General features: G+C 44.4%; 1 protein-coding gene across 1 annotated transcript in view; it reads right to left on the bottom strand.

The window, feature by feature from the left end:
• Window positions 1-19110, bottom strand: part of SCIN (scinderin) — a 216720-nt gene that overhangs the window by 98768 nt on the left and 98842 nt on the right. The window contains exon 4 of the mRNA XM_082259059.1: window positions 10158-10307. Coding sequence (XP_082115185.1) covers window positions 10158-10307 — 150 coding nt within the window. The remainder of the gene's footprint in view (window positions 1-10157; window positions 10308-19110) is intronic.

Raw genomic sequence — 19110 nt, forward strand, 5'->3', positions numbered from 1 at the left:
GTACCCAAATAAAATGTATGTCCTGTTTTTTTTTTTTACAAATAGAGATTTCTTTTGGTGGCATTTGATCACCTGTGCGGTTTTTATTTTTTGCGCTATAAACAAAAAAAGAGCGACAATTCTGAAAAAAAAAAAACAAATATTTTTCACATTCTGCTAAATAACATTCCCAAAAAAAATAAATAAATAAAAATCAAAATTTTTTAACATTTTAGGCCAATTTGTTTTCTGCTACATATTTTCGGTAAAAAAAATCCCAATAAGCGTATTTTGAGTGGTTTGCGCAAAAGTTATCGCGTCTACAAACCAGGGGAAAGATTTATATCATTTTTATAGTTTCTTTTGTTTTTTTTACTAGTAATCATGGCGATCTGCGATTTTCTGCAGGACTGCGACATTGCGGCGGACAGATCGGACCCCTAACTGACATTTTTGACACTTTTGGGGGGACCAGTGACATTACTACAGTAACCAGTGCTAAAAATATGCACTGTTACTGTAATAATGACACTGGCAGGGAAGGGGTTAACCCAGTAAATGATCAAGGGGTTAAATGTGTACCTAGGGGCGTGTTTCTAACTGGGGGCGGGGCTTGTGAAAAGAGCGACAATTTTGGAAAAAAAAAATAACGGAATTTTTGTAAAATCTTACCTGTAAAATTCCTTTCTCTGAGTCCTCCGACAGTCGCCGCCCCCGTCCCTCTTTTGGGGTTGTTGTCTTAATTCTTACTGCTATGCTACCAAACTGAGTTGGGAGTGGTCACTGCAGGGGGGTATTGACCTAGTGGGACAGCCCCCATGGGTGTGTCTATGCAAATGCCTTTGTTCTTTTTGACTAAGTATTATGCCTAGCTACTCCTGCGGAGCGGAAGTCAATACCCAATAGTGATGACTTAGAGGTGGCGGCGACTGTCGGAGGAGGTAAGTGAAATATAGTTTTTACTTTCTGCTATAAATGGGTTATAAAATTATCTCCAAAAGCCTTGCTGTTCATCAGTCCACTGTAAGAAAACTTGTCTATAAATGGAGAAAGTTCAGCACTGCTGCTACTCTCCCTATGAGTGGCCGTCCTGTAAAGATGACTGCAAGAGCACAGCGCAGACGGCTCAATGAGGTGAAGAAAAATCCTAGAGTGTCAGCTAAAGACTTACAAAAGTCACTGGCAAATGCTAACATCTCTGTTAGCGAATCTACAATACGTAAAACACTAAACAAGAATGGATTTCATGGGAGGATACCACAGAGGAAGCCACTGCTGTCCAAACAAAACATTGCTGCACGTTTATAGTTTGCACAAGAGCACCTGGAAGTTCCACAGCAGTACTGGCAAAATATTCTATGGATAAATGAAACCAAAGTTGAGTTGTTTGGAAGAAGCACACAACACTATGTGTGGTGAAAAAGAGGCACAGCACACCAACATCAAAACCTCATCCCAACTGTGAAGTATGGTGGTGGGGGCATCATGGTTTGGGGCTGCTTTGCTGCATCAGGGCCTGGACGGATTGCTATCATCGAAGGAAAGCTGGCGGCGCGCTCCCACCCCTACTCGTCCGCGGAGAAATCGATGCATGGGGCAGGTGGCTCCGATTGCCTTCTGACACCCGCGATCGCTCCCCGCTGAGAGAGAAGGAACGGTCAGATGTTGTAAACACAGCTAACCATTCTTCTCTCTGGAATGATCACTGAACTGCATGCGGTGTGAACTGGCCCTAAAAAAAGAAAACCTCTAATTGGTAAGCTGCAATATATTACGTTTTTGGTTTTGGGTTTAATACTGCTTTAAAATGCAAAATCCTCCACATAATATTTAGTTTGGGGTCACAAAACTAGCTTGCATGGTCCAGTTTGTCTGGTTAAGCCCTCATTCACACCGGTGCGATTTGTCATGTGATATGACAGTTCCAAATGGCATGACAAGTCGCACCTGGGACTCAACGCGATCTTTGAGAAAGCCCGCTTAAGGGCGAAACGCGTCAGCCCCGTCCCTGATTTTGATTGAGATTACTATGGATATGTTGTATATTATTATATCACAAGATTTTTTCTCTTTTATTTGCTTGTCTGTTTTAACTATTTAATAAAAGTTATTTGTATTTTTGGAATATGTGGTTGATTAACTAACTGACGCTCACCTTCAGGAGCCCTCCTCAACAAATCCACCCCTTTTACAAAGAGGAGCCAGTATCTTGCCACCTTTTTGGTGTCTAGATCGGTGCCCTCTATCTTTTTATCTATTAAGTCGCACCCCATTGTCGGCAATGGAACTGATCAAATTGTCGCAACTCATGTTGCAGCAACTTAGAAAAAATGTAATGTCACTGGTACCCCCAAAAGTGTCAAAAATGTCAGTCAGGGGTCCGATCTATCCGCCGCAATGTCACAGTCCCGCAAAAAAAAAACGCAGATCGCCGCCATTACGCGTTAAAATAAAAAAAAAAACAATAAAAATGACAAAAATCTTTCCCGTAGTTAGTAAACGCAATAACTTCTGCGCAAACCAATCAAAATACGCTTATTGCGATTTTTTTTTACCAAACATTTGTAGCAGAAAACAAATTGGCCTAAAATGTTAAAATATTTAGATTTTTACATTTGGGGGGGGGGGGGGGGTTTCATATAAAAAATGTGAAAAATATTGTTATTTTTTCAAAATTGTCGCTCTTTTTTTGTTTATAGCGCAAAAAGTAAAAATCGCACAGGTGATCAAATACCACCAAAAGAAAGCTCTGTTTGTGGGAAAAAAAGGACGTCAATTTCATTTGGGTACAGCGTCACACGACCGCGCAATTGTCCGTTAAAGTCACGCAGTGCCGAATCGCAAAATAGGGCCTGGTCTTTGAGCAGCCAAATCCTCCGGGGCTTAAGTGGTTAATAACCCCAGACACAGCAGGGAGCAAAAACATTTTTAGCAGATTTAAATACACTAACAAATTGAAGCTGAACTCAGGCTCATTCTATATAGGCAGTTACAGTAAGACAGTTTTTTTTTTTTTTTTTCCTTTTGGGATAAAGATATTACATGAATTAAAAAAGCTGATCATTGAAAGCACCCCTGCCAGTGTTAAATGGTTTGCCTCAACCTTGTAACTGCTACATCTGCAGGACAGCTTGTTCTGTTAAAAAAAATAACAGATTTTCTGGCTGGATCACAAGGTGAAAAAAAAAAGAAAACCTAAAAAAGAAAACAAACGCAGTCATCACATTTAGGAATTGGTAAGCTGCAATATAATAAATGTTTGCTTTGGGGTTTATGCCGCTTTCACTGTCACTTTTATGATTGGCAGCTTTGGAGCCCCTTGTTTGTTAAACACTTTTCATGCGTAAAAATGTATCAGAGAACAGAACTTCCCGATACAAAAGCGGGGTCTGCCGGCACGCCACACACAGAGACTGCATGGAGACAAAACCTCAAACTGGTGACTCACCCGCCTGCTGCCTACTACATCCGCACGCAGCACGGGGTGATCACTGCCCCACTTCTACCCAGAAATCACTGCCTAATACTCACTACAAAACTTCACGAAACTCATGAACAGAACAAGAATATATATAGCAGAGAACCTTATAAGAGAACATACAAAGAAACATTATGGTAATAACAAATTGTAAAGTAGTGAGTGTACAGCTTGTATAACAGTGTAAATTTGCTGTCCCCTCAAACTAGCTCAACACACAGCCATTATTGTCTAAACTGCTGCCAACAAAAGTGAGTACACCCCTTAGTGAAAATGTCCAAATTGGGCCCAATTAGCCATTTTCCCTCCCCATTGTCATGTCACTCGTTAGTGTTACAAGGTCTCAGGTGTGAATGGGGAGCAGGTGTGTTAAATTTGGTGTTATCGCTCTCACTCTCTCATATTGGTCACTGGAAGTTCAACATGGCACCTCATGGCAAAGAACTCTCTGAGGATCTGAAAAAAAGAATTGTTGCTCTACATAAAGATGGCCTAGGCTATAGGAAGATTGCCAAGACCCTGAAACTGAGCTGCAGCACGGTGGCCAAAACCATACAGCGGTTTATCAGGACAGGTTCCACTTAGAACAGGCCTCGCTATGGTCGACCAAAGAAGTTGAGGGCACATGCTCAGCGTCATATCCAGAGGTTGTCTTTGGGAAATAGACGTATGAGTGCTGCCAGCATTTCTGCAGAGGTTGAAGGGGTGGGGGGTCAGACTGTCAGTGCTCAGACCATACACCATACACTGCATCAAATTGGTCTGCATGGCTGTCGTCCCAGAAGGAAGCCTCTTCTAAAGATGATGCACAAGAAATCCCGAAAACAGTTTGCTGAAGACAAGCAGACTAAGGACATGGATTACTGGAACAATGTCCTGTGCTCTGATGAGACCAAGATAAACTTATTTGATTCAGATGGTGTCAAGCATGTGTGATGGCAACCAGGTGAGGAGTACAAAGACAAGTGTGTCTTGCCTACAGTCAAGCATGGTGGTGGGAGTGTCATGATCTGGGGCTGCATGAGTGCTGCCGGCACTGGGGAGCTACAGTTCATTGAGGGAACCATGAATGCCAACATGTACTGTGACATACTGAAGCAGAGCATGATCCCCTCCCTTCAGAGACTGGGCTGCAGGGCAGTATTTCGACATGATAACGACTCCAAACACACCTCCAAGATGACCACTGCCTTGCTAAAGAAGCTGAGGGTAAAGGTGAAGGACTGGCCAAGCATGTCTCCAGACCTAAACTCTATTGAGCATCTGTGGGGCATCCTCAAATGGTGGGTGGAGGAGCGCAAGGTCTCTAACATCCACCAGCTCTGTGATGTCGTCATGGAGGAGTGGAAGAGGACCCCAGTGGCAACCTGTGAAGCTCTGGTGAACTCCATGCCCAAGAGGGTTAAGGCAGTGCTGGAAAATAATGGTGGCAGTACAGTACAGTCAAGCATGGTGGTGGGAGTCTAATGGTCTGGGGCTGCATGAGTGCTGCCGGCACTGGGGAGCTACAGTTCATTGAGGGATCCATGAATGCCAACATGTACTGTGACATACTGAAGCAGAGCATGATCCCGCATACACCAGAGAAGCCATCAGAAAGCATCAGCATTTTTTGAAAGGAAGATGTTTATTCCATGCTAGGATGTAAGTAACAGGCTGCAGCCTACTTCACCTATTACCCCATAGGGGGGTAAGCAAACAAAAAAGTATAAAGGGAAGGATAGGTGGCGCTGCCTGTGGGGCAAGATGATAGAGTGTGAAAACCTCTAGTAATAATGTATGAGATCTGACAAGTATCAATAATAAAACAGTACAGGCAGCACAGTGGTGTAGTGGGCGGCACAGTGGTGTAGTGGTTGGGCAGCACAGCGGTGTAGTGGTTAGCACTTTCACCTAGCAGCAAGAGGGTCGCTGGTTTGAATCCCAACCTCGACACTACCTGTCTGGAGTTTGCATGTTCTCCTTGTGCATGCGTGGGTTTCCTCCGGGTACTCCGGTTTCCTCCCACACTCCAAAGACATGCTGGCAGGTTAATTGGATCCTGTATAAAAAAAATTGGCCCTACTGTGTATGTTTGTGAGTTAGGGACCTTAGATTGTAAGCTCCTTTAGGGCAGGGACTGATGTGAATGTACAATGTATATGTAAAGCGCTGCGTAAATTGACAGCGCTATATAAGTACCTGAAATAAATAAGTAAGTAATACAAAAAATGTGCAAAAAATACATATATAGACCGAAAAAAGGAAAGTGACAATAAAGTGCCAACGCGTAGAGCGTCATTACGTCACTTTCGCTTTTGCACTTCCGGCCCATGGAACGCACAGCGTTCTGGAACTACCGTTGTTTTTACCAGCTTGATTTCCTCGTTCAATGTGAGTATATATATATATACTACTGTTGGAATAAATGATCTATTTTTAATGGATTTATGCTATGAGTTTGTTTCCATTTCTGCATACCTGTGGTAACTGGGAATGAGGATCTAACAGTATTTTTTGTTCACATGTACTCCTGAAGAAGATAGTTGGTGCTCGAAATGCGTTGACTGTTTCATCTGACAATAGGGATTATGTACAATGGATATGAGAAGTTCTTTCTGTAACATACAGATATGGTTCTATGTGTATCTTTTTTATCTTTGTTTAATAAAACTTTTTTAATTGTATGAATTTTTTGTTACCATAATGTTTTTTTGTATGTTCTCTTATAAAGTCCTCTGCTATACATATTCTTGTTCTGTTCATGGGTTTCATACGTTGGTGAAGTTTTGTAGTGAGTATTAGGCAGTGATTTCTGGGTAGAAGTGGGGCAGTGATCACCCCGTGCTGCGTGCGGATGTAGTAGGCAGCAGGCGGGTGAGTCACCAGTTTGAGGTTTTGTCTCCATGCAGTCTCTGTGTGTGGCGTGCCGGCAGACCCCGCTTTTGTATCGGGAAGTTCTGTTCTCTGATACATTTTTACGCATGAAAAGTGTTTAACAAACGAGGGGCTCCAAAGCTGCCAATCATAAAAGTGACAGTGAAAGCGGCATTAACCCCAAAGCAAACATTTATTATATTGCAGCTTACCAATTCCTAAATGTGATGACTGCGTTTGTTTTATTTATTTATTTTTTTTCACCTTGTGATCCAGCCAGTAAGTCTGTTATTTATTCAACAGAACAAGCTGTCCTGCAGACGTAGCAGTTACAAGGTTGAGATAAACCGTTTAACACTGACAGGGGTGCTTTCAATGATCAGCTTTTTTATTTATTTAGAATCTTTATCCCAAAAGGAATAAAAAAACTGTTACTGTCATTTCCTATACAGAATGAGCTGGAGTTCAGCTTCAGTTTGTTAGTGTATTTAACCACTTTACCACCGGAGGATTTTGCTTTCTTAGGTCCAGGCCACTTTTTGCGATTCGGCACTGTGCGACTTTAACTGACAATTGCGTGGTCGTGCGACGCCGTAGCCAAACAAAATTGACGTCCTTTTTTTCCCACAAACAGAGCTTTCTTTTGGTGGTATTTGATCACCTGTGCGATTTTTTTGATCATGCGCTATAAACAAAAAAAGAGCGTCAATTTTGCAAAAATAACAATATTTTTCACATTTTTTATATGAAATTCCCCCCCCCCCCCAAAAAATGTAAAAATCAAAGTTTTTTAACATTTTTGGCCAATTTGTTTTCTGCTACCTATGTTTGGTAAAAAAAAATCGCAATAAGCTTATTTTGATTGGTTTGCGCAAAAGTTATTGCGTTTACTAAGGGAAAGATTTTTGTCATTTTTGTTGTTTTTTTTTTTAACGAGTAATGGTGGCGATCTGCGATTTTTTTTTTTGTGGGACTGCGACATTGCGGCGGACAGATCGGACCCTTGACTGACATTTTTGACACTTTTGGGGTTACCAGTGACATTACTACAGTAATCAGTGCTATAAATATGCACTGTTACTGTAAACATGACACTGGCAGGGAAGGGGTTAACTTTATTGGAGAGGGAGGGGTTAAGTGTGTCCCTAGGGGCGTGTTTCTAACTGTGATTGGTTGTGGCTACTAGTGTAAGAACAGAGATAAACGGTCCTACATAGTAGAACCGTGTGATCTCCATTCTTACACAGGGAAGACTGACAGGCGGCTGTGTTTACATTAGCCGCCTGCCTTTCTCCCGCTCTAACGGACAATCGCGAGTGCCCGGCATCGCATACTAGCTCATTATGAAATACTTACCTTAGAACGAGTCCCCGGCGTGCCGCCCGCTTACCTCTATGACGGGCGACATGTTCAGTCTCCCGCCTTCCGGGATCGCGGCATCCAGCCATCTGATTGGCTGGAGCCGCGGTGACGTCACTCCCGCGCACGCGCGCGGGAGCCGACGGTGACGGCACGGGGCTCTGAAGGAACGGCACCAGCGGCAGTTCCTTCAGAGCGCATGCGCCAGTGATGTCACTGGCTGCATGTAAGGTAAATATCTCCTAAACGGTACAAGTTTAGGAGATATTTACAGTACCTATAGCTATAGGTAAGCCTTAATATAGGCTTACCTATAGGTAAAAGTTGCAGAGGAGGGTTTACTTCCTCTTTAAGGGGGCAAATCCTTCCGGGGCTGAAGAGGTTAAAGTCCTTTGCTACATAAATTCTTGGTGTATTCATGAAATTGAGGATGTGGGAAATGAGCAGAGAATTTTCTTCCTTCTTGGTAATGAGTGCATGAAACATCTAATAATATATTAATAAGTTACAAAGGATCCTCTAACAGAGAGGTATGGTAATCAGACGTTTTTATTTTTTTATTGCAGTGTAATTTGTGCAGGGTTCAAGGTCGGCTTTTTAAATGGGCCCCCCCCTCCCCCTTGCTGGAAGGAAGTGTAAGCATTAAAAAAAAAATACACCTGTGGGGAACAAAAAAAAGAAATGCTCACCTTTCCCCCTGGTGCAAAGAGGTGGCATCAGTGTTGTAGTCATAGCAGGACTGGGGGTGGAAGGGTAAGGTGACCAGATTTTTAAAAGAGAGGTAATGTTAAAAAAGGGAGCCTGTAATGCACAATGCAGCTTACAACAACCGCAGGATAAAATCCGAGCCCATGGCTTTATTTCAGTGAACTTGCTCGCCGCTTTACACATAAAAAGAGTCCTGCTATTTGCCTGCTATTACCTATTTTTTACACCTTTCTGACTTAAAGCATTTGTTACCCCAACATTTCATATCCTTGATATGTGGCTACTGTACCATATACTCAGGGTCGGCCCTACAATGGGTCCCCCCGGGGTCCATTGGACCCAGGCAGAGAGGGGTGGCAACAGGGGCTCACTGGCGGAGGACCCGAGGCTCCCTCCCTTAAGTGTTCAATGAGCTCCCCATCTCTTTGCTGGAGGGGGCATGTCTCATTACTGGAGTGGGCATGTCTCATTACTGGAGGGGGCATGTCTCATTACTGGAGGGGGCATGTCTCATTGCAGGAGGGGGCATGTCTCATTACTGGAGGGGGCATGTCTCATTACTGGAGGGGCATGTCTCATTACTGGAGGGGCATGTCTCATTACTGGAGGGGCATGTCTCATTACTGGATTACTGGAGGGGGCATGTCTCATTACTGGAGGGGGCATGTCTCATTACTGGAGGGGGCATGTCTCATTGCAGGAGGGGGCATGTCTCTTTGCAGTAAGGGGCATGTCTCATTGCAGGAGGGGGCATGTCTCATTACTGGAGGGGTGCATGTCTCTTTGCAGGAGGGGGCATGTCTCATTACTGGAGGGGGTATGTCTCATTACTGGAGGGGGGATGTCTCTTTGCAGGAGGGGGCATGTCTCTTTACTGGAGGGGCATGTCTCATTGCAGGAGGGGGCATGTCTCTTTACTGGAGGGGGCATGTCTCATTGCAGGATGGGGCATGTCTCTTTACTGGAGGGGGCATGTCTCATTACTGGAGGGGGCATGTCTCTTTGCTGGAATTGGGATGTCTCTTTCCTGGATTGGGCATGTCTCTTCTGGATTGGGCATGTCTCTTTTCTGGATTGGGCAGGTCTCTCTGCTGGATTGGGCATGTTTCTTTGCTGGAGGGGGTATGTCTCGTTGCTGGATTGGGCATGTCTCTTTGCTGAATACATGGGGATGTCTCTTGGCTGGATTGGGCTGTCTTTGTTATTTGGGGATGTCTCTGCTTCATGAAAATGTCTCTTTGCTTTATGGAAATGGAAATGTCTCTTTGTCAAATTTATGGAAATGTCTCTTTTCTGGATGGGTGTGATTTTTTTTTTTTTTGGGGGGGGGGGGGCAGCATTTCATTCTTGGACCCAGGCAGCACAATGTCTTGGGCCAGCCCTTCATGCATTTGTATGAGAAAGTCTCTTGTTCTCTTTGTATTACTTCCTTTGTGTGAAATTGCTGGCATTCCTGCCAGTCCCTCTGCTTTCCTATTAAAAACTGACCACACTATGCAGGGTCACATCCCCTCTGTTTTCAGCTGCATAAGAGCTGGGGGGAGGAGAAGCAGCAGCACACTGAGCTTTCCAGTAAATGGCTGTGCAGAGGAGGTGTGCCAGGACAAGTCTGATCATTGGAGGAGAGCACACTGAGTTCCCAGCATAGCTAGAGAACTGACCACACTTGGGGCGGAGCTCCGCTTTAAGTTTCACTTTGCTAAATAACTTTCCTGGTGTCCGGGTAAAGCCTGGCCATCCACCAACCAAATACATTCGGCACAACAGTAGCCCTTACCTTTGTGAGATGGTGCGGCTCACTTCCTTCCTCCACAACGATGAGCTGGGCTCTCCCGTTTCTCTCATTATCACGGATTCCGTTGGCCACTTGCATAGCCTTGAAACGTTCGTATTTGTTGCATGTCGATCCGCACCACTGGAAAATCTCCTGCAATACAGAAGCAGCAAATGGAACACGTTAAAGTTCAACCGTAAGTGCGAAAAAAAAATTTATTTCAATATATTCCTTAGCAGCCACCATGGATGAAAATACACTTAGTGTGCACTAAATGGTGTTGCAAACCCAGATATTAACTTGTAACAGAAGTAGCGACATCATCACTGTGCTGCATATAACACTGAAGACGCTTATCAAACCAGTTACCATATATGTTTTTCCATTTAAGGGACTGTTTTTATACAGTTGGTATTTTCTGTGTGTATTTTTTGTTTTTTATCTTTGACACAATAAAAATATGGATTTTACTAAATTATGACTATCCCTCCGTTTGGCCTGTACGGTCTGATTTTTTTCTTTTTTCATTTTCTATATATACAATTGTGATGATGGCCATATGTGCCACAGGTTTTTTCCAAACCTGTTCAGAGAGCAGAGCTGTGGGAGGAACCCAGCTGGCTCCACCCCTACAGGCTGCCTGTAGAAATCTACAGGAGGGGGGCGGAGACGAGACTAATCACCCTGCACAAGGAGAGAGATCAGCAGTGAGCGGTCTTTATTACAGGAAGCTCCTGCGCAGAGATTAGAGCTGTGGGAGGGGCCAGCTGGCTTCACCCCCTACAGGTTGCCTGTAGAAATCTACAGGAGGGGGCGGAGACAAGACCAATCCTCCTGCACAAGGAGAGAAATCAGCAGTGAGCGGTCTTTATTACAGGAAGCTCCTGCGCAGAGATAAACGCTGTGGGAGGGGCCAGCTGGCTCCACCCACTACAGGCTGCCTGTAGAAATCTACAGGAGGAGGCGGAGACAAGACCAATCACCCTGCACAAGGAGAGAGATCAGCAGTGAGCTGTCATTATTTCAGGAAGCTCCTGCACAGGGATCAGCGCTGTGGGAGGGACCGAGCTGGCTCCACCCACTACAGGCTGCCAGAAGAAATCTACAGGAGGGGGCGGATACAAGACCAGTCCCCCTGCACAAGGAGAGAGAGAAGCAGTGAGCGGTCTTTATTACAGGAAGTCTCACACTGGATTACTGCACAGATCTGGAAGAAACACACAAAGCACACCAAGATTCAAGAAAGAATACACATGATGAATGTACCATATTTGACATTAAGATCTTACTAAAGCTTCTAAACAAAATGCATGGAATAAGATATGGCTCACCTCCTACATCTTAGCTCTGAAGAATGCTTACAAACTACTTTTGTGTTGTTGTGTTGGTACATAAGCCCAGATCACATCTCTAATTTTACTCCCTCCACATCCCCAACCTATTTTCGGGGTTTCAGGAAGCGTTGCACCCTCCTCCACATCTGGTGGTCCTGCCCTGTAGCAATCTGTTTCTAGACGCGGGTGTACACCATGATCAGAGCAGTTCTATTGTAAATATCTCCCTGGTCTGGAACCTGTGGGAAGACCTACCACATAAGCCAATTCCAGCCCTCTCCAGTGAAGAAGCTGGTGGGGTTTGTGTTCCTAGCAGCCTGACATATGATAGTCGATGCCTGGTGTCAACCATTTTTAAACTTTGCAGAGGTCCAACAAAGGCTTATGGGTACTGTGACAGGAGTCACTTTGGCTCGGGGCTCGTGGAACCCAGATTACTTTAGAGAGGTCAGGAAACTCCTTGTCCAGCTTCCCTGGCCCCTCCTATGTGTAAGTCCCCCTGTGTCTATAAAGGGCACAGGGTGACCAAGAACCCCAGTCGGGTGTGCAATAATCAGACTTGCTGTACAACCACACCGGACTCAGCCTTTCGTGTTACCCCGGTTATCCTGGATTCTATATGTGTGGTTTGTGTTGAAAGAGTGAGGAGCTCTTTCACTTGGGACAATAATAGTTCTGAACAGTGTCTCTCAGGAAATATATGAAGATGAACGGTTTGACTGACAGTTTGCTAGAATATTGCAGAAGTGTCTCATAGACCCTTGCTAGATAGTGAGGTGAGGTGGGGTTTGTTATTGTTAAGTACCTGTATCCCATTGTTTTATTGTTTCTGTCTGCCTTAAGATCAACTTATTTTGGGATGTATATGTGTATGTGGATTGGCTGCTAAGGGGGAGGGATTGTCCCACAGTGTATATCTCTTTGTGCCTGTGTTTTAATAAACAGTTTGATTCTGGTTGACTCCAAAACTTGTACCGTCGCGTTCTTGGGGTAACTATAGCCAGATTCACGGATCTCGTGTTCCAGAGCTCAGGAAGCAGCTGCTTGGCGGAGATACCTAGTCGGGGTGTCCGGAGTCCGTCACAGGTACTATAGTCCATTAGAAGCTCATTTTTATTTTGAAGAACTCCCACATCGAGTACTTGAAGGCCTGGAATCCATGAATAACCTAAAACGATCATCTCAATATTGATCTTACCCTACTCTCAGTGAGATCACTCCTATAGTCCGTTATTGACATTCTTAGATGTTGGCCTACATGAGATTACTTTCTACTGCCCTTACCTCTCGATTCTCTCCCAGGCAAGTTCCCTTTTCAGCTCTCCTCTTTGACTTCTTTCTCTTTCCCTTCCCGGATACCTATACGCAATCTTACCTCCCCACCCTCCCTCTTTCTTCCCACCCTAAAACCCTTATAAGTAGAAGAGCACTCTCCCTTCCTTTTTCATGCACAGGCACCCATCACAACTGACATGGAGCACTCCCTGTTGGCATACCCAGTATCCCTAACACTGATTTGGCTGTGGAGCCTTAAGCCTTAAGTTTGAACCGCTGGGTTGAACGGAAAAAAAAAACCTGACAGCGCTGATCGAAGCTGCTATACAAACAATCTGATTTTAATACAGCCATCTCTCTCTCTCTCTCTCTCTCTCTCTCTCTCTCTCTCTCCAAACCTCAACCTCACTTCAAATCTCCTAAGACTAGCAGTTCGAGGCAGCAGTGCCTTAGATCTCACACTGCAGAGTAAAAGCTATGGGGCTACAAAACAGGATCTTCAATCCCAGAGGACGCTATTTGTGGGGAAATGCATTGGCGGAGTTGGTAGGGGCCTGAGCGGCCGAGCCACTCAGGACCGCCAGGCCCCCTACATGTGTATGGGCTGTCCCCTTACGCAGCTTTGGGCCTGACCACCACAATTCTGCGGGGCCCACCCTTTGGCTGTCCCACCGAATCAGAGTCCTTCAGTGCACCCACTTTTATTTTAGCACTCTTACAACTTAATATATGAAAATGAATCCAATCCAGCAAAGAGACATCCCCATATATTCAGCAAAGAGACATCCCAATCCAGCAAAGAGACATCCCCATATATTCAGCAAAGAGACCTCCCCATATATTCAACAAAGAGACATCCCAATCCAGCAAAGAGACATCCCCATATATTCAGCAAAGAGACCTCCCCATATATTCAGCAAAAAGATATCCCCATATATTCAGCAAAGAGATATCCCAATCCAGCAAAGAGATGGCCTCATATATTCAGCAAAGGGACCTCCCAATCCAGCAAAGAGACATCTCTTCGGCTGCATTGGCTTACTCTGTGGCTGCCCTGTTTTAGCAATTGCTAGTTACTACAACAGCAACAACCCTGTCTCATTGGTTGGGGCCTGAGCGGCCGGGCCACCTACATGTGTATGGGTTGCCCCCCCTGATGGTGGCCCTGGGTGATAAAGCTTCAGTGGAGACACTTTTTTCCCGTGATAACTCTTACATTAGTGAATTTGCCTTCCTAGGGATATATTTCCTCTCACTTTCTGTTGTCTCCCTCCGTTTGTAAGTAGGAGTTTTGTTAAGTTGGATGTTTGTAACCCGGTGATTGCCTGTATGTTCTTTTTTTTTCTGGGTGTGCACTCTTTCGTAAAACACAAATCTAATCTACCAATCTGCCTATGAAATGTAACTCCATTCACCAATCAGCACTGGTTACATAAGCGAAAATTTCATCAACTTTTTTTCCGTTGAGATTTCAATCTATCTCTGAGAGGCAGCATCATGTACTATCTATATGCTATTTTAGTACGGGTTTTAGGTTTTTCCTATTGTGATTTTACCCTTCCCAATCCTGACATCGCTTTACCTGGGCTATCACACCTGGGGGGGATGTTGAAAGGTCTACCTGATCACATGACCACTCTGATTGGCTCTTACAGTGGTCACATGATCAGTAATCAGTCCCGCCAGCCCCCAATCATTACTAGAGACCAGGATTTGTCTACGCTGAGAGTGTGCAGGGAATGTGCTCACAGGACAGAAGCCTCTGCTGCCCTTGGACGCATATCGGCAGCATGTGGCGTTAAAACTAGTGATCGACCGATATCGGTTTTTCATTGCCGATACCGATATTTTGGCCAATGCATATCGGTTTTGGCCGATATTGGCTGATATTTTTGTACATTAAAAAAAAATTATAATTTTTTTTTTTTTCTGACAGGTACTCTTGTGGAGGGATCTGGGGGTCTAAAAGACCCCAAACCCCTCCTCTGCACTTAAAGCATTCAAAACGCTAAGTTTGGCTGTTTTGAATGCTGTAATTTTTTTTAATCTGGTGCCAGACAGTACCTGGAAATGATGTTACTCATGACATCACTTCCGGGTTTTTGCATGGAGACCCGATCAGAGCCGAATGCGCCTTTGATCGGGTCTTCGGCGGCCGTGCAGGTGGGATGGGAGACCCGGGCAAGCCGCGGGAGGGGGGGCGTCCCCTCCAGCTCCTTCTAATGACAGCCGAGCGGCTTCTCAGCCACATCAGTTGTCATTACAAGACAGCCGACCGTCGGCTATGGACGCCGGTACCGGGGTGACGCCTCTAGCTGCAGGCATCACTTTCCCGAAATATCGGCAATATTGGTAACCTCTGGGACCGATTCCGATATATCGGGAAAAGTGCAGATCGGCCTCCGATATATATCGGCCTTGCCGATAATCGGTCGATCCCTAGTTAAAACCCACCTGTTTGCACCCGCACATATATGTTAGGCAGCAAGAGGTTAACATGACCCTCCTCATCACTGTTGTACCTTATTTTCATTACAAGGTTTAAAGAGTAACTCCACTTTTGTTGAGAAGAAAACATTCCCCTCTGGGTGATCTCTGTACATTGCAGGGATTTCAGCAAACGTTGTTGTAGATTCCTACCTTTTGTTATTCTGAAGAAATAGCTGTTTGTATGTGTCCATGTGCAAAGTAAATCTATATGGGCATTTTTAAAAAATTATTAATTAGCTGCTTCACCTGCAGTGGCAGGGTCTGCAACCCTTTAGACGTGATTTCCCTTTGGGAGTATGTCATCAAAAACGTTGTTGCAGGGGATGCCCAAAATCTGACTTGCATCTTAGTGCAAACTTCTGGGAAAATCAGTGAGCCAATCACACAAGCAGGGCATGATATATCTGGGGGGGGGGGGCGGCGTTTTGTATACCATCTGTGTACAGAACACCTTCAAAGTTGCCGTATTGCATTTTACAGAAAATGACAGAGCTGCAGATTAAAAAAGGAAAGGTCATTTTTGATAACATTCATTTACAATATCACTTGAGTCACAATTGTATACAATATATATATTTCATCATTTTAGACCAATTTGTATTCTGCTACTTATTTTTGGTAAAAAAAAAATCCCAATAAGCGTATTTTGATTGGTTTGCACAAAAGTTATCGCATCTACAAACTAGGGGAAAGATTTATACAGGCATACCCCGTTTTACGTACACTCGCGAGTATGGACACAGCTTGGCCAGCTTGCCATGGCACTACTCCCAACTTTTAACATTGGTGTCTATAGGAAATCTTGGTCAGCTTGACATGGCACTGCTCCCAAACCATAAATGACAGGGACACCAACTTAATGAGCAACCGATAGGGGACCAAGGACTACAACATATCCTATATTTGGGCCAGCCAGCTTGCCTAGGTAGTCTACCATGTCATAGCCCTGGGTCCCCTTAACGTGCTCCCCAAGTTTGGTGTCCTTATCATTTATGTTTTGAGAGCAGTGCCATATCAAGCTGACTAAGATTTCCTATAGCGCTAGTGTATTTATATGCATTGAGAAGTGAAAAAAGGTATTGCTTCACTTTAAGTACATTTTCATTTTACATACTTTCGTTTTTACATGCTCTGGTCCCATTGTGTACTTAAAAGTGGGGTACGCCTGTATCCTTTTTATTTATTTATTTATTTTACTAGTAATGGCGGCAATCATCGGGAGTGCGACATTGCGGCAGACAGATTGGACCCCTAACTGACTTTTTTTGGGGGGACCAGTGACATTACTACAGAAATCAGTGCTAAAAATATGCACTGTTACTGTAATAATAACACTGGCAGGGAAGGGGTTAACCCAGGGGCAATCACAGGGATAAGTGTGAGCCTAGGGGGTGCTTTCTAACTGTTAGGGGGGATGGGCTTGTGGGTTAAACACAGGGACCTGTGTTCCTAAATAGGAGGAACACAGGCGCTCTGTATTGATACCAGAGAGAACAGCAAACCTCCCAACTTTTTGAGATGGGAACGAGGGACACCTATTAGCAAAAGTATGTAGGCATAGGACACACCCCCTACCACGCCCCCTTAAAAGGAGAATTACACAAAAAAAAAAATTGTTAAACCCACAAGCGCTTTTTTTCTTTTTTACCTTTATACTGGCTTTTACAAATGCAGCAATTCTGAAGTTGGATGAAAGGTTCAGCACTGGGAAACACTTTTTGAAAGATGAAAAGTGCATTTTATATACAACTATATAGATCAGACCAGAATAAGGGAGAAATGAGGACGAATGAGGGACAGAGGGACTTTGTTCCAAATCAGGGACAGCCCTTTCGAAATCCGGGACAGTTGGGAGCTATAAACAACGGTCTGCTGTGTTTATTGCAGCAGACCGCTGTTCTCTCTCCATGGGGAGCGATCGCGGATGCCCGGTGCCAATTCGGCCGCCGGCCCCGTAAATCAACTTCCCCGCTGGCGAATGGGGGCCCCCAGGATCGCTCCCACGCAGTCGGCAAGTGGTTAAAGAGATTTACTTGGTGACAGGGACTATTTTTAAGTCACTGCGACTTGAATTGGTGACTGCGGCGGTCAGCCCCTCACAGGCAGAGCGACGTAGTACTACGTCGCTAGCCTGTGAGGGTCTCAGGAGCGAGCGCGCCCCCGGAGGTGAGCTCCCGCGCGGTCACGTACACCCCCCCCCCCCCCGCGCGTGTGACCGACGGACCCGATGTCCGCCGGCCACTCGCGATCTCCCGCTGGAGATGGAGAAAGGCAGGCAGCTGATGTAAACAAAGCCGCCTGTCATTCTCCCTGATGTAAGCACAGAGGCTATGTGATCCTGCTATGTAGGATCGTATGTCTCTGTGGTTACATCACAAGCCACGCCCCTTTACAGTTAGAATCACGCCCCTAGGGATACATTTAACCCACTGATCACCAATAAAGTTAACCCCTTCCCTGCCAGTGCCATTTTTACAGTAACAGTGCATATGTATAGCACTGATTACTGTAGTATTGTCACTGGTACCCCCAAAAGTGTCAAAAATGTCAGTCAGGGGTCCAATCTGTCCGCCGCAATGTCGCAGTCCCGCAAAAAAAATCGCAGATCGCCGCCATCACTAGTTAAAAAAAAACACAACAAAAATTACAAAAATCTTTCCCGTAGTCAGTAAACACAATAACTTTTGCGCAAACCAATCAAAATAAGCTTATTGCGATTTTTTTTTTTTACCAAAAATATGTAGCAGAAAACAAATTGGCCTAAAATGTTAAATTTAGATTTTTACATTTTTTTTGAGAATTTCATATAAAAAAAATGTGAAAAATATTGTTATTTTTTCAAAATTGTCGCTTTTTTTTTGTTTATAGCGCAAAAAATAAAAATTGCACGGGTGATCAAATACCACCAAAAGAAAGATCTATTTGTGGGGAAAAAAGAATGTCAATTTCATTTGGGTACAGCGTCGCACGACCGCGCGATTGTCCGTTAAAGTCACGCAGTGCCGAATCGCAAAATAGGGCTTGGTCTTTGAGCAGCCAAATCCTCCGGGGCTAAAGTGGTTAAAACTTGTAATGAGAATTATCATTGATTGCTTATTTTACAATGTGTGGATATTACCCATTAGATTACCTTTAGAAATACATTTTCCTGGAGAAGTGGTGACGTGTTGAATACTTATTACTTATACTTAATACTTAATACTTATAGCACTGAATGTTTTGGCATCACTCCTGTGCTGTAGGTTGGGATGCCGGGGGACAGTGACATTGGAGAAATCACATTGTTGCAGAGTTTGATCTCAGCGGCAATTATAAATGGAATCCCAATCCCTAAAATCTTATAGAATCCTTAACATATTAATGTCATTTAGGCCTCGTTCCCATTGGAGCGATTTGTCATGCAATTTGACAGGTCAAGTCGCAGCCTATTGCCGGCACTGGCACCGTTCCAATTGGCGCGACGCCGACTTTGCAGCGCCACGCTATTTTGCAAAAAGTAGGTCCATCACCACTTATGTTGATTTCGAGAGGTGACTTCTGTGTGTGAATGAAGCAGCACAGATGTCTTTTAACAACTTCAGCCCCGAGAGATTTAACCCCCCCCCCCCCCCCCCCCTTCCTGTTTTTTCCTTGTCTATAAACATTTGGCAATCTGCTGTACAATATCAATGTTGTGTTATGGATTTTATATATTTATATATTATATTATATCATTTATTATATTATTTTACCCATTATGCCGATTTCTTTATACCTGGTTATAACCAGTGTTATTTCCCCTTTCCCCCCCAATTTTACATAAACAGGGATGGAGGTATTTAGCCCTAGGTGGGCGGTACCTCATTTAAAGTCCCAAC

Source organism: Pelophylax lessonae, assembly GCF_965119305.1.
Source record: "Pelophylax lessonae genome assembly, chromosome: 5".
Classification (NCBI taxonomy): domain Eukaryota; kingdom Metazoa; phylum Chordata; class Amphibia; order Anura; family Ranidae; genus Pelophylax; species Pelophylax lessonae.